At 44.0% G+C, this 20,772-nt stretch overlaps 1 protein-coding gene across 3 annotated transcripts in view; it reads right to left on the bottom strand.

Annotated features, from left to right (window-relative positions):
* The window catches only part of slc2a10 (solute carrier family 2 member 10), a 39,919-nt gene extending 22,188 nt beyond the window's left edge, over positions 1-17,731 (bottom strand). The window contains exons 1-2 of one of the 3 annotated variants that reach the window (XM_073061985.1): positions 17,658-17,731; positions 6,998-7,144 (exon numbers count right to left, since the gene is read on the bottom strand). In XM_073061985.1, the coding sequence (XP_072918086.1) occupies positions 6,998-7,028 (31 nt within the window). In that variant the 5' untranslated portion in view covers positions 7,029-7,144; positions 17,658-17,731. Of the gene's footprint in view, positions 1-6,997; positions 7,145-17,651 lie in introns of all 3 variants that reach the window. The other 2 variants (XM_073061984.1, XM_073061986.1) reach the window with 2 other exon arrangements.
* Positions 17,732-20,772: the final 3,041 nt, after the last annotated feature.

Here is a 20,772-nt window from a genome sequence, read left to right as displayed (position 1 = left end):
CCTATCCCTCTGATACAACATCTAACTTTGGCCATTCAGCTCCCAACTACGACCATCTTTCAGCCACGATTCAGGATATATATTATTGTTATGTATGTTATTCGGCTTGATGAATTGTCATTATTTTCCATGGAATCGTGTGATTTACCCCCTAGTAACTGAGGTCTGGTTACTGTGCTATGCACGTATGTAGACATTACAAGTGTATTGTTGAAACTGAGGATGTTGTTCAGTTGATAAGGCTTTGTCAGCAGGTTTTCAGTCCAGTCAAGGGTTGACTATAAAACTATTGACTATAACAATTGATCTGAGAGGCTCCCTATGGCTCTAATATTAAACTGTGACCTCCTCTGCCCCCTGTAACTCCACCATGAACAGTCCCAAGTCCAGCTGTGAAAGGGGGAGAGTTGGGCATGGGGCTATGAACCACCCTATAAAAACACAGTGCTATAGAAACACCAACAGAAGCTCCAAAGGCCTCATCCCTGGGAGAGGAAGGATCTTAAGATAGGCTACACCCTAGCGACAAGTTGAAAGACTGGCCCAGGACGGAGGACTCTGTCGAGCTGCTGTCAACCGCCTATGAGCTCATGTGAGTCCACCGCCACTTGTGGATACAAAAGATCCCAGTGTATTATTGAATAGAAGGGGAGTTACTTCCAGTGTTTTAGTGGAAACTGATCCTCTATCAGCACTGTGGATTATATGATCTGTATTTCCATAAGACCATAAGGTGGAGGAGCAGAGAATTAGGCCACTTGGCCTATCCAGTCTGCTCTGCCATTTCATCATGGCTGATCCAATTTTCCTCTCAGCCCCAGTCTCATGTCTTCTCCCCATATTCCTTCATCCCATGACCAACCAAGAATCTATCGACCTCTGCCTTAAATATACATAAAGACTTGACTTCCACAACTACCTATGGCAAAGAATTCCACAAATTCACCACTCTCTGGATAAAGAAATTGCAGCACATCTCTGTTCTAAATGGATGGGTGAATCTTAATGGGATGATGGTGCCTAACAGTGACTCCTTTGCTTGCATTTTCAGAAACAGCTCTATTTCTATTTCTCTGACATTAAATGTACCTTTGAAACCTTTAAATAGAAGCCCCTCTATTCTGAGGACGTGTCCTCTGGTCTTAGACTCTCCCACCATAGGAAACATCCTCTCCACATCCACTCTATCAAGGACTTTCACCATTCAATAGGTCTCAATGAGGTCACCCCTCATTCTTCTGAATTCTAGCGAATACAGATCCAGAGACATCAGACACTCTTTTAATGACAAGCCACTCAATCCTGGAATCATTTTTGTGAATCTCCTTTGAACCCTCTCCAGCTTCAGCACATCCTTTCTAAGGGACCCAGACCTGATCACAATACTCCAAGTGAGGCCTCACCCCCCTGCATTATAAAGTTTCAACGTTACATCCTTGCATTTATATTCCAGTCCTCTTGAAATGAACGCTAACATTGAATTTGTCTTCCTCACCACAGACTCAACCTGCAAATCAACCTTTAGGGAATCCAGTATAATCCTCAGTTTTTTGTATATTCTCTCCATTTAGAAAATAATCAAACCTTTGAATTCTTCTACCAAAGTGCATGACCGTACACTTCCCGACACTGTATTGCATTTGCCATTTCTTTGCCCATTCTCCTAATCTGGCTAAGTCTTTCTGTAGCCTCTCTACTTCCTCAAAACTATCTGCCCCCTCCACCTATCTTCATATCGTCTGCAAACTTTGCAACAAAGCCATCATTCCATCATCCAAATCACTGACATATAATGTAAGAAGAACTGGTCCCAACACAGACCCCTGTGGAACACGACTAGTCACCGGCAGCCAGCCACAAAAGGCTCCCTCTAATACCACTCTTTGCCTCCTGCCAATCAGCCACTGCTTTACCCATGCTAGATTCTTTCCTCTTATACCATGGGCTTGTAACCTGTTAAGCAGCCTCATGTATGACACCTTGTCAAAGGCCTTCTGAAAATCCAAGTACACAATGTCAACTGATTCTCTCTGGTCTATCCTGCTTGTTGTTTCTTTACAGAATTCCAACAGATTTGTCAGAAAAGACTTCCCCTTGATGAAACCATTTTGACGATGGCCTATTTCATCTTGTGCCTCCAAGTATCCTGACACCTCATCTTTGATAATTAACTCCAACATCTTCCCAACCTCTGAGGTCAGATTAACTGCCTTATAGTTTCCTTTCTTCTGCCTCTCTCCTTTCTTGAAGAGTGGAGTGACATTTGCAATTTTCCAGTCTTCAGGAAACATTCCAGAATCTAGTGATTCTTGAAAGATCGTAACTAATGCCTCCACGATCTCTTCAGCCACCTCTGTCAGAACTCTGGGATGTACACCATCTGGTCCAGGTGACTTATCTACCTTCAGACCTTTCAATTTCTCAAGAACTTTCTCTCTAGTTATAGTAGCTTCACACACTTCAGGCCCCCTTATACCTGGAGCTTCCACCATATTGCTAGTGTCTTACACAGTGAAGACTGATGCAAAATACTTATTCAATTCGTCCACCATTACCTTGTCCCCCATTACTACCTCTCCAGCATCATTTTCCAGTGGGTCCAATATCCACTCTTGCCTCTTTTACACTTTATGTATCTAAAGAAATTTTTGATATCATCTTTAATTGGCTGGCTTACTTTCGTATTCCATCTTTACCCTCTTAATGGCTTTTTTTTGTTGCCTTCTGTTGGTTTTTAAAAGCTTCCCACTCCTCTAACTTCCCACAAATTTTTGTTCCATTATATGCCCTTTCTTTGGCTTTTATTTCATTGATGTTCAGAGAATCTGCAGTGCAAGAATTGGTCACCGTGTTTCCTACACTGACTTTTCAGTATCTCAGCATCTGTAAAGGAAATCGGGACAACTTCAGGGTGAGAAGCAATAAGCTTGAAACGTACAGTATGCTTAAAGCAATAGATACAATCCATGCTTTTTTTTTGTATGCTGCCCTGCAAGAGTGTCAAAGTTTCTGGAGAGAAGGCAGGAGAATGGAATTCAGAGGAAAAATACGTCGGCCATGATTGAATAGAGAAGCAGACTCAATGGGCCAAATGGCCTAATTCTGCTCTGTGTCTTTTGATCTTGTCGGGTTATAACACAATTGACATGTATTGTTCATTCCGAACTGGATTGAGGGAGTAGTGATGAAGAAATGGCAATAAACTTCCAAGTCAGTGAAGTTGCTGGAGTTCCAATGAAACTGCTGTCTTCATTTGCTCTAAGTTCAGAGGTCAAGATTTTGGGAGGAGCTGTCAAATAAACCTTGATGATCTGGCACAGTTATTTTGTAAATTAACCCCACTGGTGCTGGAAAAAAAAGGAATGTGTACAGTGGTGGACTGGATGCCAATTAGGTGGGGCCGCCTTGTCCCAGAAGGTGCCACACATCCTCAGTGTTGGTGTTGTTCATTATTGCAACTTGTGACGCATTGTGTGTGTGTGTGTGTGTGTGTGTGTGTGTGTGTGTGTGTGTGTGTGTGTGTGTGTGTGTGTGTGTGTGTGTGTGTGTGTGTGTGTGTGTGTGTGTGTGTGTGTGTGTGTGTGTGTGTGTGTGTGTTTTTTTACGAGGCCAAGTTGCTCGCTCGGTGTGCAGCCCAGCATGGATGGGAAGTGTGCACAGGGCCAGCCAAATTCAAATCCAGGACTATTCGCCTCCATCCAGTACTGATGCCACTACAGCACCGGCCGGCACTCAGCGTTGCTGGGGAAAGCAAAATGCTGGAGGAACTCAGCTGATCAGCCACCACGCATGGAGAGAAATGGGCTGTCAGCCATTCAGCCTGAGGCCCCTCATCTGGACCGTATGTGGAATGAAATCCCATCCAGATAAACGGTTAATCATGAATGCCAGCTGTGCCTGGCCCATCGAGTTCCTCCAGCAATTGGTATGTTGCTCCAGATTCCAGTGCCTGTTGTCCCTTCTATCTTCAGATGAGATTGCAAATCAAATATATTCAGGATCTGAATTGTGTCAGGGTACAGCAGGCGTAACAGTACAACCAGAACCAGACCAGAATGGTCTTTGACCTGAAATGTTGATTCCTCTCAACACAATAAGACCATTGACGTGGGAGCAGAATTAGGCCATTTGGCCCATCAAGCCTGCTCCAGCATTCCAACATGGCTGACCTATTATCCCTCTCAACACCATTCTCTTGCTTTCTCCCCATAATTTTTGACGCCTTTGCTAACCTTTCAACTTCCACTTTAAACAAACCCAATGACTTGGCAATGACTGCCAATTTTGGCAATGAAGTCCACAGATTCACCACCCTCTGGATAAGGAAATTCCTCCTCATCTCTGTTCTAAAGGAATGTCCTTCTAATCTGAGGCTGTGCCCTCTGGTTCTAGAATCCCCTACTACAGGAAACATCGTCTCCACTCTTTGTAGGCCTTTCAATATTTGGTTAGGCTTCAGTATGATCTTCCCCCCCACTCCCATTCTTCTAAACTCCAGCAAGTGCAGGCCCAATGGAAACAATTGGAAATGGAAACGATTTTCCAAAGGGAAAATCGGATGTGTCAGTATTACAGTTGAACAAAGGGAACTATGGAGCTATGAGGGAGGAGCTGGCCAAAGTTCAATGGAACAATACCCTAGCAGGGAAGACAGTGGAGCAAAAATGGTAGGTATTTCTGGGAATAATGCAGAAGGTGCAGGATCGGTTCATTCCAAAGAGGAAGAAAGATCCTAAGGGGAGTAAGGGGTGGCCGTGGCTGACGAGGGAAGTAAAGGGCAGTATAAAAATAAAAGAGAAGAAGTATAACATAGCAAAGATGAGCGGGAAACCAGAGGACTGGGAAGCTTTTAAAGAGCAACAGAAGATAACAAAAAAGGCAATACGCCAAGAAAAAATGAGGTATGAAGGTAAACTAGCCAAGAATATAAAGGATAGTAAAAGCTTCTTTAGGTATGTGAATAGCAAAAAAAAGTTAAGACCAAAATTGGACCATTGACAGAAACGGGTGAATTTATTATGGGGAACAAGGAAATGGCAGATGAGTTGAACAGGTACTTTGGATCTGTCTTCACTAGGGAAGACACAAACAATCTCCCAGATGTAATAGTGGCCAAAGGAACTAGGGTAAAGGATGAACTGAAGGAAATTTATATTAGGCAAGAAACGGTGTTGGATAGACTGTTGAGTCTGAAGGCTGATAAGTCCCCGGGACCTGATGGTCTGCATCCCTGTGTACTTAAAGAGGTGGCTCTAGAAATCGTGGACGCATTGGTAATCATTTTCCAATGTTCTATAGATTCAGGAACAGTTCCTGTTGACTGGAGGGTGGCTAATGTTGTCCCACTTTTCAAGAAAGGAGGGAGAGAGAAAACAGGGAATTATAGACCGGTTAGCCTGACGTCAGTGGTGGGAAAGATGCTGGAGTCAATTATAAAAGAGGAAATTACGACACATTTGGATAGCAGTAGAAGGATCAGTCCGAGTCAGCATGGATTTATGAAGGGAAAATCATGCTTGACTAATCTTCTGGAGTTTTTTAAGGATATAACTATGAAAATGGACAAGGGAGAGCCAGTGGATGTAGTGTACCTGGATTTCCAGAAAGCTTTTGATAAAGTCCCACATAGGAGATTAGTGGGCAAAATTAGGGCACATGGTATTGGGGGCAGAGTACTGACATGGATTGAAAATTGGCTGGCTGACAGGAAACAAAGAGTAGTGATTAACAGGTCCCTTTCGGAATGGCAGGCTGTGACCAGTGAGGTACCGCAAGGTTCGGTGCTGGGACCACAGTTGTTTACAATATACATTAATGATTTAGATGAAGGGATTAAAAGTAACGTTAGCAAATTTGCTGATGACCCAAAGCTGGGTGGCAGTGTGAAATGTCAGGAGGATGTTATGAGAATGCAGGGTGACTTGGACAGGTTGGGTGAGTGGGCAATTGTATGGCAGATGTAGTTTAATGTGGATAAATGTGAGGTTATCCACTTTGGTGACAAGAACAAGAAGGCAGATTACTATCTAAATGGAGTCAAGATAGGAAAAGGGGAAGTCCAACGAGATCTAGGTGTTCTTGTACATCAGTCAATGAAAGCTCCTGTACCTCCTTCCTAATGACAGAGCATGGGCTGGATGGTGGGGGTCCATGATGATGGATGATGCATTCTTAGAACAGCGCTCCTTATAACTGTGCTCAATGGTGGGGAGGGCTTTACCCGCGATGGACTGGGCAATATCCACTACTTTTTGCAGGATTTTCCATTCAAGGGCATTGACATTCCCATACCAGGCGGTGATGCAACCAGTCCATATACTCTCCAGCGCACATCTGTAGAATCTACAGAAGTTCTAGGGTTTTGTGATTTAAGTCAGATTTCCACCATTTGTAATATTATTCTGCTTTGTGGTTTTGTTATCTATCTTGCTGTGTGAGAAGCAAATGATATCAGCAATGTAAATACACAACAAGAATGGTAACAGGTGTACGAATTTCTCCTCCTTAATTTTCCTTCCTCTAGTTATTTCATTAGACGGATCATACCCATTCCCGAAGCAGCAGGTCAGCACTAATAAACCCTAACATAATCTACTAACCCCCTTGAGAATCTACTGCAGAAACAACCTGTTCTATCTTATTTAGTAATAAGGAAGGATCGTTAGATTCATACAAAATATATCACAAAGTTTATCAAATTCAAACTGTGAAGCCCATCACCCCTAATGGGACATGGGCTGCTGATAGCAGCTCCCCAGAGTCCTCTGTCTGGGGCCAGTCTTTCAAGTTGCCGCCCGGGTGTAGCCCATCTCCAAAGATCCTTCCTCTGCGAGGGATGGAGTCTTTGGAGCTTCTGTTGTTGTTTCTGAAGCTTTGGGTTTTTACGGGACGGGGCTGCTAGCCCCGTGCCCAGCCCCCCTCCTTTCGCAACCAGGCCTAGGACCATCCGCAGCGGAGTTAAACTGTGAACTAGCTCAGAGAAAAATATTCCACTTACCCATCTCCTGGTGAAAGCAGTGCCACTTCATCCCAACTAATACACAGGTGACATGGTCCCTCCAGAGCCTCTGATCTTGCTCTGTAGCTCAAATATCACAAATTAATATCAAAACAAGGTAGGTGCTGGAATTAAGACAGAAAACATCTGTGGAAAGAGAAACAGATTAAAGATTAATTTATTTATCACATGCACATTGAAACAGGCAGTGAAATATATTGTTTTGCAGCGAGGATTAAGCTGGGCACCCTGCAAATGTTGCCACACTTCCAGTGCCAACCTATCATGCCCACAACTCACTAGCCCTAACTGTACGTCTTTGGACTGCGGGAGGAAACCAGAGCACCCAGAGGAAACCCCCGCGGTCACGGTGAGAACATGCGAACTCCTTACAGACAGCGACAAGAATTGGAGCCCTGATCTTACAACTGGCTCTGGAAAGTCTTGAGCTAACCATTACACTACTGTGCTTGAGTGCCTTTTCATCATTAGTACTTAAAATTGTCCTGTTCAGTGGACTTTATTCCTTGGAACTTAGAATGCTGAGGGGAGATTTGATGGAGGTGTGCAAAATTATGGGGGGCATAGATGGGGTAAATGCAAGCAGGCTTTTTCCACTGGGGTTGGGTGGGACTACAAACAGAGGTCATGGGTTGAGGGTGAAAGGTGAAAAGTTCAAGGGGAAGACGAGGGGAAACTTCTTCACTCAGAAGGTCGTGAGAGTGTGGAACAAGCAGCCAGTGCAAGTTGTCTCTGCGAGCTCGATTTCATCGTTTAAGGAAGGTTCAGATAGTGGAGGGCTATGGTACTGGTGCAAGTCGATGGGAGTAGGTAGTATAAATGGCCCTGCATAGACTAGATGGGCTGAAGGGCCTGTTACTGTGCTGTACTTCTCTATGATTCTATGACTCCAATTTAGAGACTATTCTTATTCATCTCTGTTATCTGAACATTTAATGCCAGCAGGAAAAAAGAATGAAGATTGGCAAGTGACATAATGGGAACCACTAGAAAATCACTTGAGGAATATCAAAGAGATTTGTCACCGAGGCAACCAATGCTTTCATTAATCAGTGTTTCATTAAGACCTACTGAGGACAAGCGGTAGCACAGCAAATTATGAAAGCAATGTGATCTGCGTGAAGTTCATTATTGGCAATGGGATCAGTACACATCAGAACATCAAAGTGCCCAACCTCACCTGCCTTTGCTGGATGCCAAGGGTACAGTTTCCATAGAAACCAGAAGCAAGACACATGGACCAATCCAGAGTAAAGTTTGATTTATTTAGTCATTTCATTTTAAAGAGAAAATATCTATTAATGATCAGTCATCAATACTGATTTTATCTGCACTTGACAGCAAATCCCTTGGAGGTTAACTAAACATGTTGATGTTAGTTAGACATGCAGCCCTGGATTCATATTTTAGAGTTATTGTTAACGTGCAACTCAGCATCACTGTTCTCACAAATTTCACGTATGAGAAATAATACACATGTCAGAAGGGAAATTAGGAGCCCTGAGGATCTCAAACAGTAGGAATCGAGTCTGGATGTTCTCGCGGTAGGAGACAAAAGATGAAAAAATATCTCATGGTGTGAGACTGAAGCTGTAGTATCTCACACTGTGGGGTAATAAAGGCTAGAAAATCTCGCACGGTGCGATCCTGCAACTGTAACTAGGAAGAGAGAGGGAGGGAGGGAGGGAGGGAGAGAGGGAGAGAGGGAGAGAGGGAGAGAGGGGGAGAGAGAGAGAGAGAGAGAGAGAGAGAGAGAACTAGGCTGTATTTGTCAACATGAGAGTGGAGAGCGAGTTTGTAAATCTGGTGGGAGCAAACGATGTTGAGAATGGTGAGGGTGAAGCCAGGTGACAGAGAAGGAGTGCCAGGGGCAGGGGGTGGCACAGGTCCAGACACACCCAGCCCTGACGCACCAGGCAAGGTCATTTGATTCCAAACAATTGATTTATTAATCATTACAGAACGTCCCTCTGGTGCTCCCTGCTCCCTTCCCCTTTTCCCATCCATGATTCCTGTCTTCCTGCTCCCTTCCCACTCTCAGTCCACAATAGAGACAAATATCAGTATCAGGTTTACCATCACTCACATATATCAGGAAATCTGTTTTTTTTTTCTGTGGCAGCAGTACAGTTCAATACATAAAATTACTTCTGTACTATGCAAAAATCTTAGACACCGTAACTCATATATGTCAAACTCAAGGCCCGCGGGCCAAATCCGGCCCGCGGTGGAATTATCTTTGGTCCGCGAGATAATATCTAATTACTATTAAAGCTGGCCCCAGTAATCGAAGCGCCTATGGCGTATGATATGGCTAATGCTGAGTTTATTCAGGTACCAGGTTTTCAGGGTTTTTAGTGTTTATTCGGCAGTCTTCTTCATAAGAAACAGAATTTGTAAAGTGAAACACTTTGTAGTTATAGCAGAGACTGAGACACATGAGAGCAGGCTGAAAAAACGGAGGCAACGAAAGCTGCGTTCGCACGCGTCCGACTGATCCGGCCCACATGAAGCTGCATTTTGCTCAATCCGGCCCGTGACCTAAAATGAGTTTGACACCCCTGCATGTGTCTAAGACTTTGGCAAAGTACTGTAAATCAGCCACGATCAAAATGTGGAGCAGACTTGATGTTCCAAATGGCTAAATTCTGCCCCTACGTCTTATGGTCTTATGGGTTGAGTGTTGGAGGTAGGCTAGATCCTACAATGAGTAATGGAGCTTGATAAATCTCTGGCTCATTCTCTGCTGGAGAAACAGAAGTGTATTGATTAATGTGAGGAAAGAAAGAGAGGAAACAATTTGAGGAAAACTTGGAACCCTCCTTGTGCCACAGCTGTTTTTATGTAGCATCTTTGGTCGATTGAATAGACTCCAAGTTTCACAGAATGCAAACTGCCATTTCAGCCGAACTCAGCTATGCCAACCAAATTGCCTGACCAGCACCATTTTCCTACAGTTGACCCATTTCCCTCTAAATTTTTGCTACGCACAAGCCTGTCCACATCTCTTTTCAATTTGAGGGCATACAGGAGTGAGAAGGATCAGCTGGCTGAGTGGTGTCACAGCAACGACCTTGGACACAACGTCAGTAAGACCAAGGAATTGTTTGGGGACTTCAGAAGGGGTAGGATGAGGGAACACACGCCAGTCTTCATTAAAGGATCAGGAGTGAAAAGGGTGAGCAGTTTCAAGTTCCTGGGTGTTAACACCTCTGAGGATCTATCCTGGGCACAACATAGCGATGCAGTTACAAATATGGCATGACAATGGCTATGTTTTGTTAGGAGTTTGAGGAGATCTGGTATGCCACCAAACTTAATCACAAGTTTCTGCAGATCTACCGATGTACTGTGGAGAACGTCTAACTAGCTGCATCACCGTCTGGTACGTGGGCAGGAGTTACTGTACAGGATCGAAGTAAGCTGCAGAGAGTTGTAAAATTAGCCAGCTCCATCTTAAGCGCTAGCCTGCATAGTATCCAGGTCATCTTCAAGGAGCAATGCCTCAGAATGGCAGCATCCATCATTACGGACCCCTATCACCCAGGACATGCCCTCTTCTCATAGCTACCATCAAGAAAAAGGTACGGGAGCCAGAAGAAACACACTCAATGATTCAGGAACAGCTTCTTCGCCCCCCCCCCCCCCCCCGTCATCCGATTTCTGAATGGACATTGAACCCATGAACACTACCTCACTTTTTCTCTCTCTCTTTTTGAATTACATATAGTAATTTACTGTTTTCGTTATTATATATTGCACTGTACTGTTGCTGCATAACAACGAATTTCACGACATATGCCAGTGATACTAAACCTGATTTTGATGATCTTTTCAATATTGTAATTGTACCCAGATCTACAGTTTCCTCCGGCAGCTCATTCCACATAACAACAATCCCTCATATGAAAAGGTTGCCCCTCAAGTCTCCTGTTAATTTTTCCCCTTCATTTTAAAGCTTCTTCCTCTAGCTTTAAACTGCCCAACCCTGGAACAGCCCAGCACATCTGTAGGTGTGAACTTCTCCCCATTGAGGACATTTACAGCAGCAGGTGCATAAAGAAGGCCTGGAAGGTCATTGGAGACACCAGTCACCCCAATCATAAACTGTTCCAGCTGTCTCTACCCGGGCAAACGGTGCTGCAGCATTAAAACCAGGACCAACAGGGTACAGGACAGCTTCTTTCTACAAGCCAATAGACTTACAAATTCACATGTCTGTACATTGCAACTGAGTCATAACACAAAGGTTTTTACTCCCTCATGTTGCGGGACAGATGTAAGATTTAAATAAATTCAATTGGAAAAGACAATTTGCCTCACCTACACCCCTCATGGATTTCATAACACCTCTATAAGGTCACCTCTCAGCCTCCTACACTCCATCGGCAAAAAGCCCCAGCCTGTACAATCCCTCCCTATAACTCAGATCCGATAATGTCCTTGTGAATTCTTTTTCTGCACCAAACCCTTTCCAGATAAATGACATTCTTTCTATTACTAGGTGACCAGAAGTACACACAACTAGGAGACACATCCTCAAACCATCACCAACCTTCAGAAGAGACAGCAGGATAAGTGGAGTGAATAGCAAGAGATTTGATGGGAACTTTATCAGAACCTTCAATGACCTCTGCTAATCCTGGTCACAAATTCCGAGGCAGCTGAACCAACCTAGAGAGGCAGAGTGCTGCAAATTGTGGTGCTACCGCTGCATAATCCCAGCAGCTCAAGTTCCTAACTGGTCCAAGGTGCCGTTTTTGATGAGGTTGCACAGATTTCCCAGCGACCATGTGGATTTCCTCTGGGTGCTCCAGTTTCCTCCAGCATACCAAAGACATCAAAGTCCACAATCAGTTCCTTGAGTCCAAGGGTGTGGTTATGACACCACTCAGCCATCAGATCTATCCCACTCCCATACACTCCCTCATCAGCCAGCAGGCAAGGCAGAGGTTCAACCTGAGCATTTTTCATCAGCCTGTGCTAGGAAAAAATGCTGCTAGGAAAGGGTTTCGGCAACAGCACTTTAAGCAAATCCAAAGAGGTTCAGCAGCTAAAAAATTATACAAAAATATACAAAATTATGAGGGTAAACGCAAGCAAGCTTTTTCCCACTGAGATCAGGTGAGACGAGAACTGGTCATGTTAAGAGTAAAAGATAAAATGCTTAAGGGGGTCGTGATGGTGAGCTTCGCTCAGAGCGCAGTGAGAGCGTGGAACGAGCTGCCAGCGGTGGATGTGGGTTTGACTTCAACATTTAAGAGAAATTTGGATGAGTATGTGGATGGGAGGGGTGTGGAGGTTTATAGTCTGGGTGCAGGTCAATGGGACTAGGCAGATTAATAGTTTGGCACAAACTAGATGGGCCAAAGGGCCTGTTTCTGTGCTGTAGTGTTCTATGACTCTATGACACAGTGGTGGGCAAGAGACATAAAATACAGCAGATGCTGGAATCTGGAGAACAATCAAACTGCACAGGGGAATGTTGTTTATCCTCAAATCGTTTTTCCTCAAATCGTTTTCCCTCTTTCTTTCTTTCTTCACGTTAACCAAGACACCTTTGTCACTGTGGCAGTCGGAATCTAATGGCAGGGGTGAGCGAGAGATTTACCAGGCTCCATCGCTCAGTGTAGGATCTATCCAGCTCCATTAAAGAGCGCCCTTCGCGCTACTGCCACCGGGGAGAGGTACAGGAGCCCCAGGACTCACACACCAGGCTCAGGAACACTTACTGCCCCTCAAACATTGGGCTCTTCAACCTGAGGGGGTAACTTCTCTCGCCCCATCACGGAATTGTTCCCACAACCTATGGACTCACTCTCACGGGCTCTTCATCTCATGTTCTCGATGTTTATTGCTTATTTATCATTACTATCTGTTTTTCTTTTTTTAAATTTCCACAGTTTGTTGTATTTTGCACCCTGGTTGTTTGTTCGCCCTGTTGGGTATGGTCTTTCATTGACTCTATTATGGCTGTTGGATTTACTGGGAGCGCCCGTGAGAAAACAGAACTCAACGTTGTATACGGTGACATATATGTACTCTGATAATCAGTTTACAGTGAACTTTGAACGCAACATATGAAATATTGCAGCTTCAGTATTCCACCATGTGCAATTTTTTAGTCTCCATTATCCCCAACCTATAGACTCACTTATAGTCAACCAATAGTCTACAACCTGTATTGTTTATTTACTTTCTGTTATTATTTGCATAATTTGTCTTCTTTTGCACATTGGTTGTTTGTCAGTCCTTTACTTATAGTTTTCCATAAATTCTGTTGTATTTCTTTATTTTCCTGTAAATGCCTGCAAGAAAATGAATCTAAAGGTAATATGTGGGGAATGTATGTACTTTAAACTTTGAACTCCGAAGTGGCAAGATATCTGGATACAGTGTATGTCCTCATCGTGTTAGTGAGTGGTAGGTAGATCAAGCGGAGAAAGAGTCTGTTGCAGGAAGATGTGGGGAAATGGTTTTATATGGGAATGACAGCGAAACATCTTCCTTCTACACTGTAAAAATATGAGAGATATGATACTGGACTGTTGAGCTAATGGACACATAATTGTCTCTTGTCTATCTGTGGCTATTGTAATCAGTTGCCCCATATTTTGCCCTCCACAAGAAAGCATTGCCATTTTCCTGCAGGATGTCCCAGTCATGGCTGAATATCTGACAGTGTGCTGGGCTGTGGTTTGAAATAGTGATGAGATTATGATAAAGACTATGAATGTTAGATAGCAGGTGTGACTGACAGCAATTGGGACAGGCGTGCACTGCATGTAGCACAGACGTGAATTTGACAAGGAAGTCACTGACCTTGACGCTGCCTGTGAGGTAATCAATTTGTTTTTGAGGCACTTCATCCAGGTAATGATCACCTCACTCCCGGTGTTGACCAACAACCTCCCACTGTGGCTCGACGATGGTCCTCTGTCCTCTGAATGTTGCCCCCTCCCCCAAAAGATCCAGAACTCCATCAGAAGATAAGAGCACCCACTTCCTTCTGCGTTCCACCCTTTCTCCCAGCAACCTCCCCTGGAACGACTGAAATTAAAGGCAGTGCACTAATCTACAGCAGATGCACTCACGGTCAGGGAAGACACAGGACACTGCAGATGGTGGAATAAACAACGTGCTGGGGGAGCTCAGTGGGTTGAGCAACACCTGCGGGAGGAAAAGAATGTCCTGATGCAGGGTTTAGACCTGAAATAACGAGAACTCCCTCCCTCCCACAGATACTGCTCAGCACACAGAGGCATTTATGAATTCACATAGAACTAAGCCCAAAGGATTAGCACAAGGACAACAAACAGTGGGCTTAATGCTGACTACATAGTCAGTGCAATCACAATAATATGCAGGGAGTAGGGTAATATAACCATGATTTAATTGTGCACATGATCTAATCTTCCCACTCATTTCTGGCACTGTCCAATCAACTTCACTCACTTTGACTCTGATCTGATTCCACAGCCTACAGGCTTGTTTTCAAGGGATCATGTTCTCAGAATTCTTTTAATTTGCATATTTGTCTTCTTTAGGCACATTAGTCAGGCTTTATTTATGTAAATTCTGTAGTATTACTTTACCTTCTTGAAAGTATCTGCCAGAAAATGAATCTGAAAGTGGTATATGGTGACATACTCAGTGACCACTTTATGGGTAAATCTGCACACCTGCTCGTCAATGTAAATATCCAATCACGTGGCAGCAACTTGACACATAAGAGCATGCAGACATGGTCAAGAGGTTCAGTTGTTGTTAGGCCAAATATCAGAATGGGGAAGAAATGTGATGTAAGTAACTTTGACTGCAGAATGATTGTTGGTGCCAGATGGGGTGGTTTGAGTATCTCAGAAACTGCTGATCTCCTGGGAGTTTCACACACACCAGTCTCTAGAGCTTTCAGAGAATGGTACAAAAAGCTAAAGACACATCCTGTGAATGGCAGTTCTGTTGGCGAACACGTCTTGTTAATAAGAGAGGTCAGAGGAGAATGGCCAGACTGGATCAAACTGACAGGAAAGTGACAGTAACTCATATAACCACACTTTACAACTGTGGTGTGCAGAAGAGCATCTCCGAATACACTGCAGGTCAAACCTTGAAGTGGATGGACTACAGCAGCAGAAGACCACGAACACACTGTATATACCTCTAATACTAACAAAGTGGCCAACATGTGCTCATACTTGAATAAATTTACTTTGTCTTTGCTACCTCAGGAAATTCTCCACCAAATTAAAATAATAATTGAGTATTTCTGCTCCTGGTAACCCACTGTATCCAATTCTGCAGACTGACAATGGATCACTCTGAAACACATAGTTACGGTAGTTAAACTCCACGTCATACTTAAAGGTGGCACCTCCTCATTACCATAACCATATAACAATTACAGCACAGAAACAGGCCATCTCGGCCCTTCTAGTCCATGCCAATCGCTTACTCTCACCTAGTCCCACTGACCTGCACTCAGCCCATAACCCTCCATTCCTTTCCTGTCCATATACCCACCCAATTTTTTTTTAAATGACAAAATCAAACCTGCCTCTACCACTTCTACTGGAAGCTCATTCCACACAGCTACCACTCTCTGAGTAAAGAAATTCCCCCTTGTGTTACCCCTAAACTTTTGCCCCTTAACTCTTAACTCAGGTCCTCTTGTTTGAATCTCCCCTACTCTCAATGGAAAAAGCCTATCCACGTCAACTCTATCTATCCCCTCATAATTTTAAATACCTCTGTCAAGTCCCCCCTCAACCTTCTACACTCCAAAGAATAAAGACCTAACTTGTTCAATCTTTCTCTGTAACTTAGGGGCTGAAACCCAGGTAACATTCTAGTAAATCTTCTCTGTGCTCTCTCTATTTTGTTGACATCTTTCCTATAATTCGATGACCAGAACTGTACACAATACTCCAAATTTGGCCTCACCAATGCCTTGTACAATTTTAACATTACATCCCAACTCCTATACTCAATGCTCTGATTTATAAAGGCCAGCATACCAAAAGCTTTCTTCACCACCTTATCCACACGAGATTCCACCTTCAGGGAAATATGCACCATTATTCCTAGATCACTCTGTTCTACTGCATTCTTCAATGCCTTACCATTTACCATGTATGTCCTAGTTGGATTATTCCTACCAAAATGTAGCACCTCACACTTATCAGCATTAAACTCCATCTGCCATCTTTCAGCCCACTCTTCTAACTGGCCTAAATCTCTCTGCAAGCTTTGAAAACCTACTTCATTGTCCACAACACCACCTATCTCAGTATCATCTGCATATTTACTAATCCAATTTACCACCCCATCATCCAGATCATTAATGTATATGACAAACAACATTGGACCCAGTACAGATCCCTGAGGCACACCACTAGTCACCGGCCTCCAACCTGACAAACAGTTATCCACCACTACTCTCTGGCATCTCCCATCCAGCCACTGTTGAATCCATTTTACTACTTCAATATTAATACCTAACGATTGAACCTTCCTAACTAACAAGCCTGAGTTTGACACTTTTCTTGGTTCACCAGCTCATTTGCGCTTGCTGGCTGGGCTCATACCTAAGGAAGACCGTCGGTCAGTACATGAGAGGGAGTTGCAAATGTGATTCATCAAAATGATTGGGTAACCGGACCAGGGGGAAAATCCAGAAAGACTTGATGTGGAGTTAACACTGGTGAGATATCAGAAGTGGTCTGCTCCTGTGTACATTCAGCCCTTACCTTTTCCACCCATCACCTCCCAGCTTCTTACTTCAATCCCCCCACTCTCCGACCCACCTACCTTCCCCCTCACCTGCCAGCTTGTACCCCTCCCTCTCACACCCTCCCCCACCTTACTCTGGCTTCTTCCCCCTTCCCTTGCGGTCCTGATGAAGGGTCTCAGCCAGAAACGTCCACTCTCCATAGATGCTGCCGGACCTGCCGAATTTTTCCAGCATTTTGTGTGTGTTGCTCTGGATTTCCAGCATCTGCAGAATCGTTTCTGCTTCTTATACCCTGCGTGCATGATGTTTCTTGTTGAATGTCCATCCATTGTACAAAACAAATTCGAACACCAAAAGCAACTGGCATCAGGGATACCACATACTTCAAACAGATTGTAACCATTCGCAAAGCTTTATCGTATTTGTACAGTTGCTGCTTTTGGCCCAAACGGCATTCTAATCTCAACCTTCCCACTGAGTAAACAGTGGCGATATTCTTATTTCGTACATTACAGATGCGAATTTGAACTTTTAACATTTTTCTTCCAGGATGCCAAAGCAACAACGTTTCTATTTAGTTTTATTTACTAAAGTTTATAACTAAATTTTCGGAATAAAATACGAGTCAGAACTTCAAGAATATTGTATTAAGACAAAAATCTCTATTGTCAGCGTCTAGTAAAACGAAATCTATGATCTTCTTAACTTAACGTGTTCCGTTGTTTAATATTTGTGGCCTAAAGGCATTTCCAAAAAAATTTCCCTATCTCCTTCAATGTTTGATTAGTTACATGGACTAAAACATAAACGATATTTTCCGCAAATCTGTCCACTTTTGACCCCGCTCAACACAAAATAAGAGCCGCGAGACTACTTTCGACGAAAACAGGAAATTGATACCGTTACATTTCGTTGAATGCGAACCTCTTGGAGCGGGGGATTCTGCGTCGCCAGTCGACGTGGCAAAGAGTTGAACTGGAAAGATGAGAGAAACTGCAAGGAACAGTTTAAGAGTGTTTGTGCAGCTATACATCGTGACCACGAGAGGGCGACAAAGGCCGGCCTTACCTCTTGGGGAAACACGCACAATTCGTCTGTCCGCGTCCGTTTGCCTAAGTGAAACACAAATTAATTCCGATCGTCACCTCAAATTTTACCGGCAATCGGCCTGCAGGTTGTAGCGAGGACGGGATGCAAGTTACTGTAAGAAACTAAAGTGCGGGAGGGGCGCTGGAGGTGTACAATCCCTCAAGCGTGCTGCACCATTCGCTGGGCTCCTGTAAATCTACTTCCCCTGCCCAGATCTCCTAATTTTGTTCTCCCTTCACAGACTCTACTTAACCTGCTAAGTATTCATAGATTTTGTTTTTGACATTTCCAGATGCTGCAGTAGTTTTGCAGTAGTTCTGAATTTTAACAGAATATTTGTAAATGTGCATTAAACTATTTGCTTTGGTTGTACATAACCAAACTATGAAAAAAAAAATTCCTATCGATCTCAGCCTCGGGTATTCTCCCTACCACCGAGCATCTGCTGCCCCTTGAGAAGAATTCCGTAGTAACTTCTCATCTCCCAACTAGTCCAGCCGTGGCTTTGCCCACCGAGTTTCCAGCTCTTCCACTGAAAGAGGCAACTTCTGGGCGTTCATCGCATCCATCCGTGGTCATTCTCCTAAACCCCAGCGTGCGTAGGTAAACTTACGTGACTTTTCTTCAATCCAGTGAAACTGTGGTGTGGTGACTACCGAGCATTTTCTACTTAACAGAGGGAGACCAAATGATGTCCGGCCGAAGTCCTAAACAATCTCATAAGACCAAAATAAACAGGAGGAGGAGATAAGCCTCCTAAACCTGTCCGCCATCCAATATGACCATGGTTGATCGGCTCCATTCTGTTCTGTACTGATTCCGCTTGTCTTTAAATCTATTAGCGGTCTGCCGTTCTTACAGCGTGCAGGAGACCTCACAATCTACCTCGTCACGACCTGTACCACAAGTTTCCTAAAGTGTAACTGTGACTCTATATTCTGCATTCTGTTGTTATTCCCTTCTACTATCTCGATGCACTTAAAACAGATAGATACTTTATTGATCCCGAAGGAAACTACAGTACAGATGCACAGATATAAATATTGGAAGAGAAGTAGAAATAATAAAAATAATAAGTTACCACAGACAGTCTAACGGGAGGGGGATCATCACTTCCCCAGCTGTAGGTTGACTCATTATGGAGCCTAATGGCTGAGGGTAAGAAAGACCTCATATAGTAGCTCTTTGGAGCATCACCGTTGTCTTAGTCTGTTACTAAAAGTGCTCCTCTGTTCTGGCATGCAGAGGGTGAGAAACATTGTCCAGAATTGCCAGGATTTTCCACAAGGTCCTTTGTTCTACCACAGTCTCCAGTGTGTCCAGTTTGGCTCCTATAACAGAGCCTGACTGATGTTGTTAACTCATCTGTATAGCGAGGCCCACGGTTGGTCCTGGTCGACCATTAATGTTGCGTCCCAGCTGTCGATGTGATATGTAAGTCAGGGCAGTGCGATCAAGCTGATGTCTGTGTAGCAGTTTCCCCCTCTCCTCGCAGTTGATGAATCCAAAGGAACGGCAGAGTCTGATACAGTTTGGCACCAGCGACGTCGCAGGAGTTGCCAGTCAGTGTTGAACTCAACGTAGGACTGCTTTAGGGGCTCCAGATCCAGACTTTTCCTCGGGGTTTACTCCCGAAGCCTTCCCCATGAATGGGCAAAGCGGTGAGGCAGCAGAAGTTTGAGATCAGAGTTTTCCTGCTCCTAGATGAGCTGCCAACCGGGGCTGACGAGCCCTATCTGCCTGAAGCGACTGGTTTTAAGGCGCCAGTAATCCGACTTTGCCCCCTCTTGTCAGTAGAAACGGTTTCGCCAGGCTTAGCGCCACACAAAAAGGCCAGGAGTTGGGCTGTTGGAGACGAACACCATTGGGAGCATTTAATCTGTAGTGGAAGCTTATCCCCACTACCAACCCTAAGGAGACAATATGTATGGACAGCATACAAAACAAATTGTTACTGTACCTGGTACATGAGGCAATAATAATAAACTAATCAAACCGATCCTCTGGCATTTCAAGAGAAAAACCTACTTTCTCGGTAAATGCCCCCATAAAAATCCAGCCCCTCGGGCAAAGAATCCGGAGATATTCTATCCTCTGCAAAAAAAAATCCTTAAATTAATTTCAGTTTTAAGTGACCACCCCTTGAGTATCTGTTGGTTTGCTTGAGGTTCTCCCACTCACAGAAAACAGTTCAACATCTCCTCAGTCATGGCTTTTCATGATCTTATTTGATTTAATTCCTTTTAGAAACAGTTCAACATCTCCTCAGTCATGGCTTTTCATGATCTAATGATTTAATTTCTTTAGTCTTAGCCAAACGTCCTTAATTTTGTATTCGAGACCATTTGGAATATCACAGCATAACATCCCTGCTAATTCCGGTTATGACACCCGGAGGCAGTACATTGGAAATAAACAAAAGGTTCGCGGAAGAGCGCGGAAACCGCTGTGATGGGAGAGCCAGCAGGATGGCCAGCCTTGCCAACTCAGAGAGATCAATACTCTCAGCTCTGCTTGGCTTAGCCCAGCCCTAGTGGCGACAAGACAAGGAAGAGTAGTTTCAACCCCATTGTCGTTATTTTATCTAACAAATCACTCTGTGTTTAATATTGAAACAGGAAAGCAAAGTGAGGCGGAAAATATAGCATTGGTCTTGGCACCTCAAAGGGCATTGAAGTGTACCCGCAGGCAAAGTCCCTGACGGGATGTATGAATGATCTGGAATTAAAGGTCTTTGCAGGAAGCTCAGGAAAGTTTTTTTTTTAAACCATGAGATTTCATCCCCAAAACCAAACCTCGGTTGAGTGTAACCTGCAAAAGTTGCACCTTGCAACCTGTGTACAGAGACCGCTGTATCAGCTGGGAGAATGAAACTCGTTTATGTAACCACTTCTAGTGGCTTGCCCCGTGTGTCAAAGTGCAAAGTAAATTC

The sequence above is a fragment of the Hemitrygon akajei genome, chromosome 11 (genome assembly GCF_048418815.1).
Source record: "Hemitrygon akajei chromosome 11, sHemAka1.3, whole genome shotgun sequence".
Taxonomy (NCBI): Eukaryota; Metazoa; Chordata; class Chondrichthyes; order Myliobatiformes; family Dasyatidae; genus Hemitrygon; species Hemitrygon akajei.
The sequence above is the reverse complement of the archived record's forward strand: the minus strand, read 5'-3'. Positions and strand labels throughout refer to the sequence as shown.